The sequence below is a fragment of the Chrysemys picta genome, chromosome 3 (assembly GCF_011386835.1).
Source record: "Chrysemys picta bellii isolate R12L10 chromosome 3, ASM1138683v2, whole genome shotgun sequence".
Classification (NCBI taxonomy): domain Eukaryota; kingdom Metazoa; phylum Chordata; order Testudines; family Emydidae; genus Chrysemys; species Chrysemys picta.
The window spans coordinates 140135597-140154511 of record NC_088793.1 but is presented as its reverse complement, the minus strand read 5'-3'; the positions used below and the strand labels follow the sequence as shown (position 1 = coordinate 140154511).

At 44.0% G+C, this 18915-nt stretch overlaps 1 protein-coding gene across 1 annotated transcript in view; it reads right to left on the bottom strand.

The window, feature by feature from the left end:
• Positions 1-10026: 10026 nt before the first annotated feature.
• Positions 10027-18915, bottom strand: part of CATSPERE (catsper channel auxiliary subunit epsilon) — an 89923-nt gene continuing 81034 nt past the window's right edge. The window contains exons 16-20 of the mRNA XM_065589979.1: positions 17739-17772; positions 17360-17439; positions 16229-16328; positions 13556-13642; positions 10027-10278 (exon numbers count right to left, since the gene is read on the bottom strand). Coding sequence (XP_065446051.1) covers positions 10081-10278; positions 13556-13642; positions 16229-16328; positions 17360-17439; positions 17739-17772 — 499 coding nt within the window. The 3' untranslated portion in view covers positions 10027-10080. The remainder of the gene's footprint in view (positions 10279-13555; positions 13643-16228; positions 16329-17359; positions 17440-17738; positions 17773-18915) is intronic.

The window sequence follows — 18915 nt, the reverse complement described above, 5'->3', positions numbered from 1 at the left end:
CAGTATTTAAATTGTTATCTTTTTTTTTTTTTTGCTGACCGCGTAAAGCTGAAATCGTGCATGCTATATGCGCGTAAGATGCGACAGACCTGTATACCCTTTTGAGCAAAAGGCCAAGGTCATTAACTAATGCTAAAAGCAGCTCCAGCTTTGGAAGACAGGTGGGAGAGTATCAATCTATTACAATTTATTGTTTAAAAAAAGAAGAATCTGAGGTAAATAATTTCAGTTTATCCAAAAATACTAGTTGTAATCAATTCCCACTCTTGGGGATTAACAACATCAGAGATGGGTCCATGGCAGCAACATTTCTGCCAAAAGCAGTCCCCATACCATAACTACACGGCCAACTACTAACCATACTCTGAGGTAGTGAGAATTGGAGTCCCATGACTACAAGAATTTGAAACTCCAGGCATGTATGGAATTGAGTTGATAGTAGTCAGCTCTGGACTGCACTGGAGACTTAGACAAACCAAAGGTTTGATTTGGTATTTTAGTTACAACCAAGGAAAATCAGACTAGCCACCAAACATGGTGACCAAAGAAGTACTACTATTTAGGTCAAAAAGAAAGGCTGGGGAAAAGAATCAGTTCTCTGCAGAGGAAACTATAATGAATTATCCAAAAGGCAGTCATGTTACGAGGAAAGCTGTGTATTTTCTGGACTGTAGGAATGGTGATGAACTCTGCTTACATCAGCTCATTCTCATTCCTTTAATCACGAGAAGGATTGGATTAGATTCAGCAAAACTTTAGAATAATCAATCAGAGAACTCACTCACAACTTCTGTGGCTCCTTGTTTCCTCAAGAAATACTGAAGATCCTAGAATATATATTATCATATCTCTGAGCAGCACTTTGAGGAGGGCTCTCTCTTACCTGTTTCATAATACTAAGAAATTAGAACCATGTGGTAAGAAATACCTTCTACTAGCAGTACATCCCAGGGCTATCAAGACCAAATCAACCAGTTCTGGAAACATAACTAGATCTGCAGTTTAATCTGCTAAAGATCTGAAGTCTACAAATGGAATGAAGTGGCATTGTTGGAAGCATGTATAGTCTAGGTGCAAACTATGCTAAATGAGATGTAACTAGCAAACTGCAGAATGCTAAAAAAAGTTCCCTTCAATCCTCTCATACTAGGTGTTGTTATTCCTATTTTAGTAATAAGTAAACAGAGACAGAAAAATTAAGTGACTTGATGGCAGGGGAAGAGAGGAGCATTGTGAGCGTCTGAGTTAGGCAGAGTCTGCGAGTCGGAAGTTCTGAAGCTGGCTCCGGTACTAATTTGCTATGGGTCTTTAAGCGGGTCTCTAAGCATCAGTTTCCCCATCTCAAAAATGGAAATAGTGATATATATCTTCCACATAGGGGTGTTCTGAAGTCTGCCTAAACAATGAATGTAAAGAGCTATGCCAGTGCAAAGTGTTATTAAAGCTAGTCACTGGCAGAGATAGAAAGAGACCCTGGGAGTTCCTGGCTACCACTCTGCATTCAATACACTAACTACACCATACTATCTTAAGGTCATACATGATCACTTTATGTTTTCAGTAGGAATGAACTGCTTTCACTTCAGGTCAAAAATTCACAGCTGCAAATTTTCAAGCCTCAATGCAAAACTTCTAATCGACTTAAATGTCAGAGGTGTGAATCATGCCAAATGCTCAAGAATTCTTTGAGGCAGTTTTGCACCACTGTATTAGCTTTTATGATTTTCATGCACAGCAGAATGTGATTCTGTTATCTTGTATGAAATAAAATGATTGTAACCCTGTCCAAAGGCTCAAACAATGAGCTATCTTTATTCATTAAATTGTGTGGATTTTTAATTGTACCAATCATCTATACCAACTAAAACAACCAATGCATTGAGAATATAAGCTTTTCAAAATAACTAACTTTGACAACTAGAAAATTTTGGCTAGCAGTGGAAACATGTCCTCAAATGGAACTACGGAAACTGATTAAAATGTTTTTTTTATAGTTTCTAATTGCCATATCATGTCTTTCAACTTTTTTACGAGATTAACGATTAAAGTAGATGAGAAACTCTTATGATAAACTAGGCCACTCTACATTTTTATTGTATAAATTAACATTTTTATTAAACACCAATAAAATCATACCAGTAAAATTCCTTCAGGAATATAAAATCAATTGCAACTTTAAACAATGTAAATTCTATTTCAAATGCTCAAGCAATACCTGTTAGGTTAGTAATAAAAATATTCAATTTACTGTGTCTGAATGTATTAAGTTACAGTAGCTGATGTGATTTGATTCTCTTTTGAAGCTTTACAAAATATACTAGTTACTTGAAGGAGCTGCGATGGGGTCTGTTGAACATCTGAGTTCACTAAAAGGTTACAAAATTTGTTTAAAGTTTGTATACAGAAATCTAGTACATTTTGCATGCAGTTGCAGCTACCGAGATTCACATTCAATACATTACAACCAATAATATATTTAAATTGAAGATGTGATCACAGAAGTTTTCAGATCTGAGTAACTGCTATTTGCCATAAAATTTATAATAGACATTGAGAATTATAGCTGTCAGAATATTTTAGAAGTAGCATTATCTACCAAGTCTTTGAAACATACTTTTTATACAAGGCTCTGATCTATTCAAAGTATAAGTGATTCTTAGAATCTGGGGGCCAGATCATCAGCTAGTATAAATTAGTGTAGCTACACTGAAGTCAATGGAGTTGCTCAAACATTCACCAGCTGACAATCTGGTCTTAACTGTCTTATGGACTAGGGGATTCATTGATTCATACTTGTGAAGGGGAGGCACTCATGGGGAACGGCAGCTTTAAAATGCAACTAGGGTTTCACAGGAGCCCAGTCACTATACACCATCCAAAAAAATATGTTGAATCAGCATATCTCCTTGCCCTAAACAGCGTTGCTCACTTTGGGGACTGCAGTGGCTGCATACAGGCCCTCGATAGAGTGGAAGTTTTGTACTGACGCAGCTGTCCCCCAGATTTCAAATTGCCAAAAGCCATGCAGGCTTGTTATCCTGATGAAAGCCAGCATAAATTGGGGCTGAATCAAGCCTAAAGATCATAAATGTATTTTAATTTAATTTGGTTTGAGAGGTGGCTACTAAGGGGGCCATAAACTGCCCTCCATCTACACACACACACACACACACACACACACACACACACACACACACACACACACAAAGGAAACCAATGGGATATGTTAAGCTCAATGGTACAGCTGAAAACTAAACAGGAACTGGAAACTAAACACGAGTCACATTAGTCTTATATGAAAGGTGAAAAGCTTTTTTGTGAAAACAACCCTTAACCCATCCAACAACATTGAAATTATTTAAAAAGCCAATGTACTCTTACAGTTTCTTTACACAGAATGCCATCAGTATGGTAGATAAATTATTGGTCCTTCTTCAACTCATGTGCTGTCTTTCTTGTTTGATCTTGTTGGTCATGTGATGGGAGTGGATCAACATAAATGAGTGCTCGATAAATCTTCACATACCTGAAGTAGCTTATAACAAGGATGCCCCCAAAAATGGACAGTATGAGGATTGAAAAGCCAGCAACCTTACCAATGTTTGGACTGAAATACAAATGAGATTCGATTAAGAATAGATGTGGTAAATTTTCAAATTCTCCCCTTATTTAGTCAAGAATCTCTTTGACTTTATATTGACAGAAGACATAACTCTATTTGGAATGATGTCTTCTGAAAACTCTTAAAAATGATATGCATCTTCATGAAAATATAGCTGATTAATGATTAAGTTTCTCTTTTACTCTTCTTTATGGTCATGATGATGTAGAAGTCAAGAGCAAAATCCAAATGATTTTCTATAGAAGTCAATGGCAAGACTCTATGATTTTAGTGGGACCAGGATCAAACACTTTATAAAGAGGTGAGTGAGTACAATGGGAACACTATAAAAGTTCATTCTGGTTTAGAAATATTACTGGTTCCAGTGATATCGCCTATACTTAAAATGGGGAATACCGTTAGAACTGGAATGAAATTGTACCCTACCATCAGGCCAAAGGCTTGGATTTGGATATCATCTCTAAGATCTCATTACCTATCTGTAAGACTGGGAGTGTCACCAAAGGATAACAATATTTTTATTCCTATATAAATATTAAATAATAATAAATTACATTTAGTTGTGGCTACTAGCAATTACCTTTCTACTATGCCATATGTACGGACTGCAAAGATTGTATTTAAGTCACAAAAACTGGAATATAAAAAAAGACAAATATTTTCTCAACTATAAAAATATTCAGAATGAAAACACAGAATCACAATGAAACCATCTGATGCCCACATTCACCCCACCTCAAGCACTAACTATAAACTTTATTTAAACTTGAATAAACACATTCAAATTATTTTTTTAAACCATGTACTTTTATATAACTTTCATAATTTAATGCAATGTTGTCAATTCTACTGAGTTTTTTGTAAGTGATGGGATTTCACCTGGGGCTGGAGCCAATCTTGCAATGATGTGAGTTGCTTTAGCTCTCTAGTGAATTTCAGCCTGCCTGGGGGAAAACCCACTGACTGGCTCTTTTCTCCAGTTGCCTGCCTCCTGGGGAAGATCAGCCAATCAGAGCTGCTGCAGGAGCAAGCAGAGCACTCTCCCTCTACCCTCAGCAACCTGAAGCCATTTTCACAGGAGGGGAGAGGATAATGGGGAGCAGAAAGAGCCCAGCAGTACTGGGCAGCTCCACTTCCTCCTCCCCACTCCTCTCCTGTGAGCAATGGGACAGTTCCTCTGCTCCTCCCACCTCATCTGTTGTAATACCAGCCTGAAATGGTTTGGGGAGCTGCAGAACCCTAGGAGCTGCCCACCTAGTCTGGATGGGACTCTGCTGGAGCACCTCCATCCCCTTGGAGGTGGAGAAGGAGTGAAGAACCCCAGGAGGAGCAGAGGTAGGGATGGGGGGGCCAAACTGATGGATGGGGGAAATTGTTGGGGGTTATATGGGGACTAGTCAGCAGAAATGATGTGGGGTCTGGATGCAGAACTGATGGGGGCTGGGAGGGAAAAAAGATGAAAGGATGGGTAGATGTGGGGCTGGGAGGGCTGGAAAGAACTGATGTGGAGGCAGAACTGATGCAGGGATTGGTTCAGGGCTGGGAGGCAGTACAGGGTAACACAAAAACATTCTACAAATACATTAGAAACAAGAGGAAGACCAAGGACACGGTAGGCCCATTACTCAATGGGGGTGGGGGAGAACAATAACAGAAAATGTGGAGATGGCAGAAGTGCTAAATTAATTTTGTTTCAGTTTTCACCAAAAAGGTTAATAGCGATTGGATGTCTAACATAGTGAATGTCAGTGAAAATGCGGTAAGATCAGTGGCTAAAATAGGGAAAGAACAAGTTAAAAATTACTTAGACAAGTTAGATGTCTTCAAGTCACCAGGGCCTGATGAAATACATCCTAGAATACTCAAGGAGCTGACTGAGGAGATATCTGAGCCATTAGCGATTATCTTTGAAAAGTCATGGAAGATGGGAGAGATTCCAGAGGACCGAAAAGGGGCAAATATAGTCAGGGGTGAAAGTAGACCAGTACGGCGTACCGGTAAGAAGTGGCCGCCAGTACCTGCCTGTATGCAGCCAACATTAAAGCGCAGCCGCGGGAGCGCTTTAACGTCACTGCCCCTGTCCCCGCTCCCGGTGGCCCTGCTGGTAGGGACCCTACCGGCAAGGCCGCCGATGGAGTGGGATGGTGGTGTAAAAGGGGCAGCTGCCCCGCGGCGCAGCGATTTAAAAGGCAGCATATATGGGCTGGCTGGGGGAGGCTGACCCCCAGCTCTGCCCCCTTCTGCCCAAGGCCCCGCTGCTTCTGGGGGCCCGGAGTCAGGCCCCCGTACTGGTAAGTCTTCTGTGTTACTGTCACCCCTGAATATAGTGCCCATCTATAAAAAGGGGAATAAAGACAACCCAGGGGATTAGAGACCAGTTCACTTAACTTCAGTACCCGGATAATGGAGCAAATAATTAAGCAATCAGTTTGCAAACACCTAGAAGATAATAAGGTGATAAGTAACAGCATGGATTTGTCAAGAACACATTGTGTCAAACCTACCCAATAGCTTTCTTTGACATAGTAACAAATCTTGTGGATGGGGGGGAAACGGTAACTGTGGTATATCTTGATGTTAGTAAGGCTTTTGATACTGCCTCACATGACCTTCTCATAAATAAACTAGGGAAGTACAACCTACAAGGAGCTACTATAAGGTGGGTGCATAACTGGTTAGAAAACCATTCCCAGAGATTAGTTATCAGTGGTTCACAGACAAGCTGGAAGGGCATATCAATTGGGGTCCTGTGGGGATGAGTTCTGGGTCCAGTTCTGTTCAATATCTTCATCAGTGATTTAGATAATAGCACAGAGAGTACACTTATAAAGTTTGTGGATGATAAACTGGGAGGGGTTGCAAGTGCTTTGGGATTAAAATTCTAAACGACAAACTGGAGAAGTGGTCTGAAGTAAACAGGATGAATTTCAATAAGGACAAATGCAGAATACTCCACTTAGGAATGAACAATCAGTTGCACACATACAAAATAGGAAATGACTGTCTAGGAAGGAGTATTGTGGAAAGGGAGCTGGGGGTCATAGTGAATCACAAACTAAATAAGAGTCAACAGTGTAACACTGTTGCAAAAACAGCAAACATCAATCTGGGGTGTATTAGCAGAAGTGTTTTAAGCAAGATATGAGAAGTAATTCTTCTACTCTACTCTGCACTGATAAGACCTCAACTGTGTCCAGTTTTGGGTGCCAGATTTCAGGAAAGTTATGGACAAATTAGAGGAAGTCCACAGAAGACCAACAAAGATGATTAAAGGTCTAGAAAACATGACCCATGAGGGAAGATTGAAAAAACTGGGTTTCTTAAGTCTTGAGAAGAGAAGACAGAGGAGACATAACAGTTTTCAAATATATAAAAGGTTGTTACAAGGAGGAGGGAGAAAAATTGTTCTCCTTAACCTCTGAGGATAGGACAAGAAGCAATGGCCTTAAATTTCAGCAAGGGCAGTTTAGTTTGGACATTAGGAAAATCTTCTTAACTGTTAGATTGGTTATGCACTGGAATAAATTGCCCAGGGAGTACTTGGAATCTCCATCATTGGAGACTGTTAAGAGTAGGTTAGACAAACACCTGTCAGAAATGGTCTAGATCAGGGGTGGGTAAATTACGGCTGGTGGGCCAGAACCAGCCTGCAAGCTGTTTTAATCCGGCCCTCGAGTTCCCACTGGGGAGCAGGATCTGGGGCTTGCCCTGCTCTGGCGCTCCAGCCAGAGAGCAGGGTCGGAGGCCACACCACGCCGCTCCCAGAAGCAGTGGCATGGCCCCGCTCCGGCGCTCCATCCGGGAAGCAGGGTCGGGGGCCATGGCACATCGCTCCTGGAAGTAGCGGCATGGCCCCCCTGGCTCCTATGCGTAGGGGCAGTCAGGGGCCTCCGCTCTGCACACTACTCCCACCCCACATGCTGCCCCTGCAGCTCCCATTGGCCGGGAACCGCAGCCAATGGGAGCTGCAGGGATGGTGCCTGCAGATGGGTCAGTGTGCAGAGCCTTCTGGCCACGCCTCCGTGTAGGAGCCGGAGAAGGAACATGCCGCTGCTTCCAGGAGCCACTTGAGCAGTGCCCGAAGCCTGCACCCCTGAGCCTCTCCCTGCACCCCAACTCCCCTGCCCCAGCCCTGATCCCCCTCCCACCATCCAAACCCCTCAGTCCCAGCCTGGAGCACCCTCCTACACCCCAAACTCCTCACCCCCAGCCCCACCCCAGAGCCAGTGCCCCCAGCCGGAACCCTCACCGCCCCCCCCCGCACCCCACTTCCCCACCCTCACCCCCTCCCACACCCTGAACTCCTCATTTCTGGCCCCACCCCGGAGCCGGCACCTCCCAACCAGAGTCCTCACCCCCAACCCAATTTTCGGAGCATTCATGGCCCGCCATACAATTTCTATTCCCAGATGTGGCCCTCGGGCCAAAAAGTTTGCCCATCCCTGGTCTAGATAATACGTAGTCCTGCCATGAACGCAGGAGATTAGACTAGGTGACCTCTTGAGGTCCTTTCCCGTCCTACGATCCTATGATTCTGTGACAGGGGAAAAGGATTGATTTGGAAGTTGGGGGCAGAATAAATTGCTAGGAAGAGGATGGGCAGGTGTGGAGGTGAGAGCTCCTGCAGAGGGACCAAAATCACCTTACTCAATAAATTTGGGAAAATGGCTGACAGTAATTGTAACATACATAACAGCAAAGGCCAGGGGGAGTTCAAAACTCAAAAGATAAACCAAAAACACAATATAATTTTTAAAAATAAAATCTCATGATTTTGGCGGTTTCACTCATGATTTTTGAACATTTGGGGTTGGCAATATGGTTAATGTAATATTGATTTTTAATATATTGGGCATTACACTGACTTTCTGTAATGGTGTTGACTTCCAGGAGCATCCTGGGGTGAGTTTTGACACCTTCCCTGCTTTGGAAAAAAACATGTTGGACAAGATTCATCCTGGCAGTGGCACTAGGGCTGGTGTAGGGCCTAATTTGTGCTCTAGCTGCTATGGGCCGTGTGCAGCAGGGAATAGCTGGGTCATAGGGACATCTTGGCCAGTGCCCATCCTGCCCTCAATCTGCACCTGCATTGGTGGCACCTGCATTGGGGGACACAACCCCTGTGCTAGTGTATCCTGTCAGGGCCTTCTTCAGGGGAGGTGCAGCCTGCACAAAGGGGCCATAAGGCAGAGATGAAATCCTTCCTTTGACGTTTTATCAATGAAATACCTCTGTGAGTGTTCGGTATTTATGGAAAAAGCAACCGAGGGTCCTGTGGCACCTTTAAGACTAACAGATGTATTGGGGCATAAGCTTTCATGGGTGAATGCCCACTTCGTCAGACGCATACGCATTCACCCACGAAAGCTTATGCTCCAATACATCTGTTAGTCTTAAAGGTGCCACAGGACCCTCGGACCCTCGGTTGCTTTTTACAGATCCAGACTAACACGGCTACCCCTCTCATACATGACACGGTATTTATGGGTCTCTCTCACTATGTTTCAGACAATATGTAGGATTCGTGTTACTACATATTCCTAAATGGAATCCCTTATGGAGTTTATTAAAAATTTCCTTTACATTATGGGGTAGATAAAATGAGAAACTGAAATGGTTTATTAAAGGGAAGGCAAATATCCTTAAGGTGTGGCTAGCCTTTGATAAGTAACTGTAAAAATGTCATTGTGCAGTTCAATATTTCTTGTCTTTCAATGATTTCCATATCAAATATATTCAGTTCACACAAGATTTTTTTCTCCAAATACCAGCCCTACAAACTCAACCTGAGCTCTGAGAACCAAGCTGGGGTTTTCCATGCTCAGACATATATCATCACCTTTAGGCCAAATTAGACCCTCTGTTACAGCTGTGCAACCCCACTGTCTTCAGATTATACTCTCAGTGGCATTTATGCAGTTGAATTGTCATTCATAGATCCAGTTCACCAACTCCTATGTAGGTTAGTTCTGCAGTGCTAACAGGAATAACTTTCTTTTAGTCACTTAGCCTAAATTTGCAGAGATTACTCTGAATAAAAGGAAAGAGAAAATCTGTTAAGTAAGATGACATTTTTACAGTCACTTTAGGAAAAAAAAAACGGTTTGACTGTCAGATCCCAGATTTACACGAATGTAATTGAAATTACAATCTGGCCCAGTGGGTCCTGTTGTCAAATCCACATGTTGAAGGCCTCTTGCCTTCCTTTCCATAGAGGTAGGATGAACATTATGTTTATAGCAGCCTATACGGAAAATGACTAGAAATCTAAGAGGAAAAAATAATAGCTGCACAATGAAAGGGTTGAAGACCCTCAGAACCATATCTGAACCATCCATCAGTTAGAACTGGTAGTGGAAAATACCTGCAACATCTATGGCCAAGTGATACCTCAAACAAAATAATTTTTTAAAATGACAACAGTGGTTACTTTATTAATCTTAATCCTAAATCAATCATTAAAAAGACTTTTTACATGTCAAAAAAGAAATATTTAACCTGAAATTTGGGTCCACTATCTTCACTCTGAACACATAAATGCCACTGTACTCAGTAGGCCAAATGACAGAATTGTAACCAGAGTGGTTCAAAATTTGATACAGCTGATTTAGGTCTCCTAGAGGTCCAAGTTCAGATTCAAAGCAGGATCTGTAATTCTGAATAGAAACAATAAAGGAGATTTTTTAAACTAGCTTTGACAAACACTTACACCTACTTGTCTAAGTTTCTGGACTTGTAATTACCTGCCTGCCTCTCTCTCATCTATCTATATATGACAAAGCAATAACTCCTTGGAGGTTGGTTTCACAAGCTCTATATACTTAGCCAGCTATGTTGGCTAGCAAGGAAGGGAGAAACCTGGTTCCCACACTTTCCTTGCCTTGTTTCAAACTGTCTACACCCTAAAATAAACTTGTTTAATTTAAATCTAAACCAACCCAGTGTTGTATCTGAATTGAAGTGACAGGGATTCATTAACTCCAGTTAATGTGGCAAGCTGCTGGGTATTTACCCTTTAAAGGAGCAAGCAAACCTTCTTAGCCCTCTGAATGCTCCAGGAAAGATCTGGACATTTCAGAGCAGATAGTTTGGGGAAAATTCAGGACTGGGGGTGTGTTGGAGTCACTTGGCTAGTAGTAACCAAAGCTGGTAGATGCCAGAATGAGGCTGGGGTGTAACAAGCAAGCTACTGGAATCAGAGTGCTGAGCCAGAGCTGCTTAACAAACAGACAGTGCATGCTTGTCTGTTGGCTGTCAGCAGGGCTGGCTCCAGGCAGCAGCAAAGGAAGCAGGTGCCTGGGGCAGCCAATAGAAAGGGGCAGCACTCCGTCCGTTGTTGGGGTGGCACGTCTGGGTCTGCGGCGGCAATTTGGTGGCGGGTCCTTCAGTTCCTTGCTTCCTCTAGGGCGGCAGCTCAATCGCTCCGCTTCTGCTTTCGGTGGCAATTCGGCGGCGGGTCCTTCCCTCCTTCTCTTCCTCTTCGGCAGCACTTCGGCGGCAGCTCAGTCGGGTTTTTCTTTTGTTTTCTTTTTTTTTCCTTCGCCGCTTGGGGCGGCAAAAAAGCTGGAGCCGGCCCTGGCTGTCAGTGTCCAGGCTATGACCCACAGCAGCAAAGCATTGAAGGCACCCAGAGTTACAGGGCAGGTGGTAAAACAACCACACCCCAGAACCAGGGCCGCCCGGGGGGGGCAAGTGGGGCAATTTGCCCCAGGCCCTGGGCCCTGCAAGAGCCCCCACGAGAATATCGGAGGCTCCCCCCTGCCCCCGCCTTCACCTTCCCCCATCCCCCGGCGCCTCAGCGTGCCACGTCCAGGAGCGGCCCTGGACAGTGCTGCAGTGGCGTGGCCTGAGCTCCTTCCACTCAGAGCCATATGGTAAGGGGGCACAGCTCCGAGCGGCGGGAGCTCAGGTCCCGTGGAGCCATGCCGCTGCAGCGCTGTCCAGGGCCGCTCCTGGACGTGGCGTGCTGAGGCTCCGGGAAAGGCGGGAGTAAGCAGCATGGTAAGCACCTCTGAGCCAGACACCCCCCTGACCCCTCCCCCACAGTCCTGACCCCCAGCTCCGAGCCCAGTCCCTCTGAGCTGGACACCACCCTGACCCCACTCCCCCCACAGCCCTGACCCCCAGCCCCTAGCCCAGCCCCTCTGAGCCGGGCATCCCCCAACCCCATTCCCCCACAGCCCTGACCCCCAGCTCTGAGCCAGGCACCCCCCGACCCAGAGCCCAGCTCCCGGCCCAGCCCTGGGCAACAGCAGCGCCACCCTCAGGCAGCGACAACCCATTGGCACCAACCATCACCATCACCTAGCGACAGCTCCATTATGTAATTGCAAATGTATACATACCATGAAAGCATTTAATGTTTTTAAATAATGTATTTCGTGTATTTTCAAATTATTAAAAATGTATTTCACTGGTTATTTTTTACATTTCCAAATACATGTTACTATAGTATTGCAACTTTTTTTTTAATGGAAGGGGCCCCCGAAATTGCTTTCCCCAGGTCCCCTGAATCCTCTGGGCGGCCCTACCCAGAACATGACATAAGGGAATGGGTTCAGACAGACCAACGGGCTGAAAAGGCCTGGGGACATAAGGGCATTCAACGTCAACACTGAAACATTAAAAAAAAAAAAAAAAGCAATAGAACTAACTTCCCCTACATCTGGAGATGCCCAAAACTTTTACCCCCAACCTGAGGCCTCTAATTGCCCTGGTGGTGCACATTAAGATGAGACGCACAGCCTGGTGACATGGCTGTTAGGTGGCTGCTCAGTCTGGACCTCTGGCCTGGTGGAATATATTGCTCCTCAGCTACTCAGCCTTCAGCTTCTCTAGGAACATATGCTAGTCTAAGTGCAAAGTGTTCACTACCTTTCCCAGTTCAACTGTGTCCTTTTCCCTTCAATCATAGTCCTTTCCCCAAGCTCATGCACCCTCCCACCTAGGGCAACACAGTCCTTCCTTCTTTCACTGAGCCCTCCCCACAGCCCTCACTGTCCCAACCACACACTCCTGCCAAGATAGTGCCCGCCCCCAAGTTCCTCCCAACTGTCCAGGAATCATCCAGCTTCTTGCCCCTCTGAGCCATTGATCTTCCAGGATTTAGCTGCTCACACTTAAGTGCTGATTACAATAGTTTAGTGAATCGGAATCATACGAATGCCCCTTTGGCCCAGCAGAAAGCCAATTTGGGGCCTCATGAAGTGATTTTGTTTGGATGAGAAATCAGTGAAACAAAATTGAGGTGTAATTCTTTTATACATAGAATTATATTGGTGAAGTCCTAGTCCCATTGAAGTCAATAATGAAACTCTCATTGACTTTAATGGGGCCAGGATTTCACCTAAAGTTCTGTTTCTCTGAACATACAGCACACATGCTTTTGTAGAACTCTCAAGCCAGACTCCAGCCCTGTGCCCAAGAAACTGCTGTAACAGGGTCACACGCTGCTGCTGCTTACTCACTCTAACTGCTTAAACACACAGCCTTCTTACAGCCCTCAGCCCCTACATTTGTGCCTGGGGAGACTCCATTAGTTCCACACTTTCCCTCTGGTCACATGGCTTGCCATATCTCTCAAGGGTTAGCCCCTCCCTTGTGTCCAGCTGTTTACCACTACAAAAGAAATTCAGTTGCTCGTAAAGCTATACAATATTTTAGTACACTCATTTATTTTAATGATGTTTGTGATTTTCTTTCAACCAGACACATGACAACAAGGGGTTAGTGTCTTTCGGAATAACAATATCCTTCCATAGCATTGTCAGATAATTACTGTATTGCCATCTGACTTGTATTCCACTTGCTCCATCATGCTTTAATTAGACTTCCCCCTCCCAGAGATACTAATAGTGTGAGAATGCCAAGTAAGACAGCTGCAGAGTTCATTCATATTTTTCATAAACTATTTGTAAACATATAATTTCCTACCTGTGGCCCCCATATTTCGTCTAATGTACTGTTTTCATGTTCCTCAAGCATTGAAATCCAAGTCTGTGCTTCACGCAAACAACCCACCTATTCAAAAGAATTCAAATGTACAAAATAAAAAAAATATTAGTTCTCTATCCCTGTGTTATTTTCTGAAGGGTAATACAGTATTTACATAGGTCTTGGGCATTGTGGTTCTGTATATTTTATTTATCTTATATAGCTCCTATAATGAAAGAACCCCGGTACAAATCTAAGGCAACAAAACATACTTGGGGAAAGACTCTGTCCTTAGGGGGTACATTGTTTTAAAATAAAATATTGGGATAATAATATTAGGAATAAGAATGTTAACATCAAGTAGGGCTTCAAGTTTCAATAGCTACCTGTACTGATTGAAGTAGGCAGCACCGATGAGAATAAAATAAATGCTTCTTGAAGGGAGCCAAATTAAATGGGCTTGACTTGACCATGATATGTAAATAGCACTAATGTAAATTGTAGCCATAGCAAAAATACATTCTGAGAAGGAAAAGGAACAAGTGGACTTGTAGCCCTTACAGCATCTACAATGTCTGAGCTATGCATTCTCTCAGGAGTTGGTACCAGAAAGGCAGTAATAAAAAAAAAAAAGAAAAAAAAGAAGGGGACTGACACATTGAAGCACTTAGGATATGTCTACACTGCAATTAGACTCAGGCTTCCGGGGCTTGGGCTAATGGGCTATTTAATTGCGGTGTAGGGTATAGACGTTTGAGCTTGGGTTGCAACCTGAGCTCTCACTCAGACCCTCCCACCTCGCAGGGTTCTAGAGCACAGGTCCATCCACCTGAAATGTCTAAACCACAATTAAACAGCCTCATAGCCTGAGCCCCACGACTCTACATCAGCTCGCACAGGCCAGCCGTGGGTTTTTAATTGGAGTGTAGACATAGCCTTAGGAAAAATGTACGGTGTCCAAGAAACAATGAGACATCAAAACAAAGTGGGATGCAACACAGCTGAGGAGCCAGACAGTGACCCTCCACAGGTGCTCCTTCATCAATCATGGTCATTCAGGTACTGACCATTGCAGCACTTAGGACTATACTCTGATTTCACTTATATAAGAAGGACTACATCCCAAGACTCCAGTCCCCATAACATTATGGCTCTTTTATGAACTGTTGTCAGAGGAATCCAGTCTGCCGTCCTCTGAGCTCCCACAATCCCATACTATGGATGAAGATTCAGCAAAAGGTAATTCAGGTAAGAGGCCTGAACCAAAGCCATTGAAGTCAACGATTGATTTCCATTTTTTTTTTTTAACCAAACCCAATGTTAGTACTGTCTTGCTTTAGTATCTTCCTGCAGGGGTAGGGATGATGATGTATTGAGCAGCTATGCCACACAAGCCATGGCTTTTCTATTGCCAGCCATTTCCATCTTCCAAACTGTGAAGAGTCAATTCTGCTAAAGCTCATCCCTATTTTTGCCAAATTCTGGCCTAGTCTAGCAATAATTCCATTTCCTAGCCTTCCATACATTACTTTGACAGCATGATCTGACTTTGAGTGTCCTGGGGAGCATGTCACTCTGCTTAAAAATGAAAGGCTATATTCTGTTTTCCATAGGCGGCAACTTCTCCAAGTGCCAATGGGTGCTCGACACCCTCCCTCACCCCCACCCCGACTCCACCCCTGCCCCGCCCCCTCCTGCCCCTTCCCCACCCCATTCCAACCCCTTCCCCAAATCCCCACCCCAGCCCCGCCTCTTCCTCGCCTCCTCCTCTGAGGGCACCGCGTTCCTGCTCCTCCTCCCCCCTCCCTCCCACAGCTTGTTATGCAAGCACTGGGAGGAGAAGCGGGAATGTGGCGCGCTCAGGGGAGAAGGCAGCTGTGAGCTGGGGTGGGGGTGGGGATCTTGGCTGCCGGTGGGTGCAGACCACTCACCAATTTTTCCCCGTGGGTGCTCCAGCCTGGGAGCACCCACGGAGTTGGTGCCTATGCTGCTTTCAGTTATATAGAAATTGCTTTTCATAGGATTGCATGGGTATTACTGAGGGCAGAATTTGACTTCAGAGATTGCAATGATCTCTTTTTAAGAACAGGCTAGATAAACACCTGTCAGGTATGGTCTAGGTATACATAGCAGGAAGGACTAGATGATCTCTTAAGAGCTTCCCAGCCCTACATTTCTGTGATTCTATATGGATAGTCCTATATTCCCATTTCCCCACAAACAGAGGGCAGACTTCAAAACTTCAGGATGGTTTTGAAGATTCACTTCCTGAACCATACTACCATGCACATAATTCTTTTTTCTTTTCTTTAATTACCTCTTGATTTTTATTCATGTGTTCAGTTTTGAACAATGTATGCTGTTAAAATCAATAAATTAAATGCTGAAAGTTACAAGTAATGAAATCTGCAACTACTATACAATACCTCCATTCAAACAGGGTGATTCAGACTGAAGATGACTGAACATGTATAAAAACAAGCTTTACCCAACTGTACTAGGGTGACCAGATAGCAAGTGTAAAAAATCAGGACGGGGGTCAGGGGCTAGAGGTGCTTATATAAGAAAAAGCCCCCCAAATCAGGACTGTCCCTATAAAATCAGGACATCTGGTCACCCTAAATTGCCACAATATATAGTGACAAATATAATCTAAATAAAAAGATGTCTTACCTGCTTCATAGATGAGTTGTAGCTGTAGTCACTTCTGCCGTGAACCTCCCATAATATAAAATTTGCCTCAACTGTTTTAACAAATGTGCTGCCATCATATCTATAAACAATATAGGTATAATATAATGCTTCAGTAAAAGTATATAAATGAGCAAATACCTCTCACTCCATGGCCCTGGTGGGAAACATGGACAGTGCGGTGCTGCTGTGCAAAAGGAATAAAGGACAAGCAGGGAATGTACAGCCCAGAGCAAAGGTGGGCAAACTACGGCCCATGGGCCACATCCAGCCCACGTGACCGTCCTGCCTGGTCCTTGAGCTCCCAGCCAGGGAGGCTAGCCCCTGGCCCCTTCCTTGCTGTCCCCCCTTCCTCGCAGCCTCAGCTCGCCATGCCACCAGCGCTCTGAGCAGCAGGGCTGCGAGCTCCTGCCGGGCAGCATGGCGGTGTGGCTGGCTCCGGCTGGGCGGCACGGCTGCCAGTCCTGGAGCTCTGAGTGGCATGGTAAGGGGGCGGGGAGCGGGGGGGGGGTTGCATAAGGGGCAGGGGGTCCCGGGGGGCAGTCAGGGGACAGGGGGCGGTTGGATAGGCATGGGAGTCCTGGGGGGGCCTGTCAGGTGGGCGGGGTGTGGATAGAGGTCCGGGCAGTCAGGGGACAGGGAGCTCAGGGTGTTGGATAGGGAGTGGAGTCCCAGAGGGGCAGTCAGGGGACAAGGAGCAGAGGGGGTTGGATGGTTTGGGGGTTCTGAGGGGGGCAGTCAGGGGGCGGGAAGTTGGAGGGGGCAGATAGGGGGCGGGAGCCAGGCTGTTTGGGGAGGCACAGCCTTCCCTACTTGTCCCTCCATACAGTTTCGGAACCCGATGTGGCCTCGGGCCAAAAAGTTTGCCCACCCCTGGCCCAGAGGCTTTGCTCTGAGGACTCTCTACACAACAGTGCACTGTGGGCAAATAGAATGCAGCATCATGGGTGGGACCAAAGGATCTTCTGCAGTGTGGATATTCCTTCCTCCAGCACTGGGCTGGCTATTGTTACGCTTGCCATTCAGCTGGAGTAGCCACTACAGCGTCAGAGAACTATGTAGCGCTGTGGGAAGGAGTCCTCTTGCCACACAATATTTCAGCTTTATACTTACAAGGCAATATCAGGGTTAAAAGGTATTGCATAATGAAGATCCATTAGGCAGCCATACTTATCCCAATCATAATTTACCACCTAAAAAAGAAAAGTTGTGGTAATATACTGTATATTTGTCTATATTTCTTCTTTGCATGTGTAACCCACACACCTTCTAGGTGTGGTGTTGTGTCCCATCTAATGGCACTGAGACCACTTAGAGAGACAGATAAAAGGAGTCTGCTCTACAGCCTTAGCTAACAGGCAGTTGGCTTTTAGCTCATGCTGTAAAGACTCATGCACTAAGCTCCAAAGGTCCCTCCTTCAATCCTGTCCATCTGTTGGCGTTACACATGCACACTCACATCAACTAAAGTAAAACCCGGTAACTCTCTTACCAGGTCTTCAGTTGTTGGATCCCACAGATATTCCCTAGTGTAAGGAAAAACTTATTGTTAGTTTTACACCTTTTCAAACCATATTCCCCTCTTTTCTGGTATAAAATGGATTGGATTGTTTAAGTAGGCAGATTTAAAACTGAGCATGCAATTTTCTTCATGGTTTAAAAACATGCGAAACAAGCTTTTCCAAATCCCCCTGCTATAAAGTTGTAAACTCTGCCAGTTGTAATGTATATCATTAGACATCTTAAAGAGACATCAACTTAAAAATAACACTTGCATCTGACAATCTGTAAGCAACTACTGTTATAAGCATTACTCATAACTAGTAACTAAAATAGCTCTTTTTCCTCCCAACTTTCGTCTCTTAGAGCATGTGGCTGCTCTCCTGGCCCCATTGAATTCAATGGGAATTTTGCTATTGACTTTAGTGGGCCATGGTTTCACTCCTTGTGTACAGTCACTTTCACTGTATAGTCATTTGAGGCTTGATCATGTTACCATTGAAATCCAATGACAGAACTCCCATTAACTTCTATGGGTGAAGGATTAGGCCCTTAGTTGTTTTCCCTGTTTGTGTGGATATTTCAGACAGCAACATTGGAGAGAAAAACATTTTAAAAAAAAAATCGGATGATGGGATTGGATCAAACACAAAACCTGTGATGGGGACTAAAGGACAGGTGTAGTAACAAACTACTTTTAACTAGATTTTCTTTCTTTCTTTCTTTCTTTCTTTTTTTTTTGGTTGACTAGGTTTCAAGTTGAGAATGTCTCTTTACAAATATTTAGAATACTAATTTGTTTAAAGTAATTGGTATTGCATTGCTATGCTGAGAAAGAAAATAAAATTGAGATTAAATACATAAATATTGAAATATTCTAATTTTCCCACTATATATATATATATGTGGCTTCCTGCATTTTCATATATAAATTATATCTAAAAGGCCATATATTTCTTTTTATGGTCATTTAATACATCAAGGTTTCTTACCCAGGTATTTTGTAAGTAGTAAAATTATGTTTGATACAGGTTATATCTGAAGGTCTGTGGAAATAAAACAGATGATCAGTATAATTTAAGGGTTTTTATTTGTTACTAAAGTAGTGCATGAAAATGTAAATGACTGAACTCATCATGCTAGTATTGTCTGAGAATTATCACTGTCCA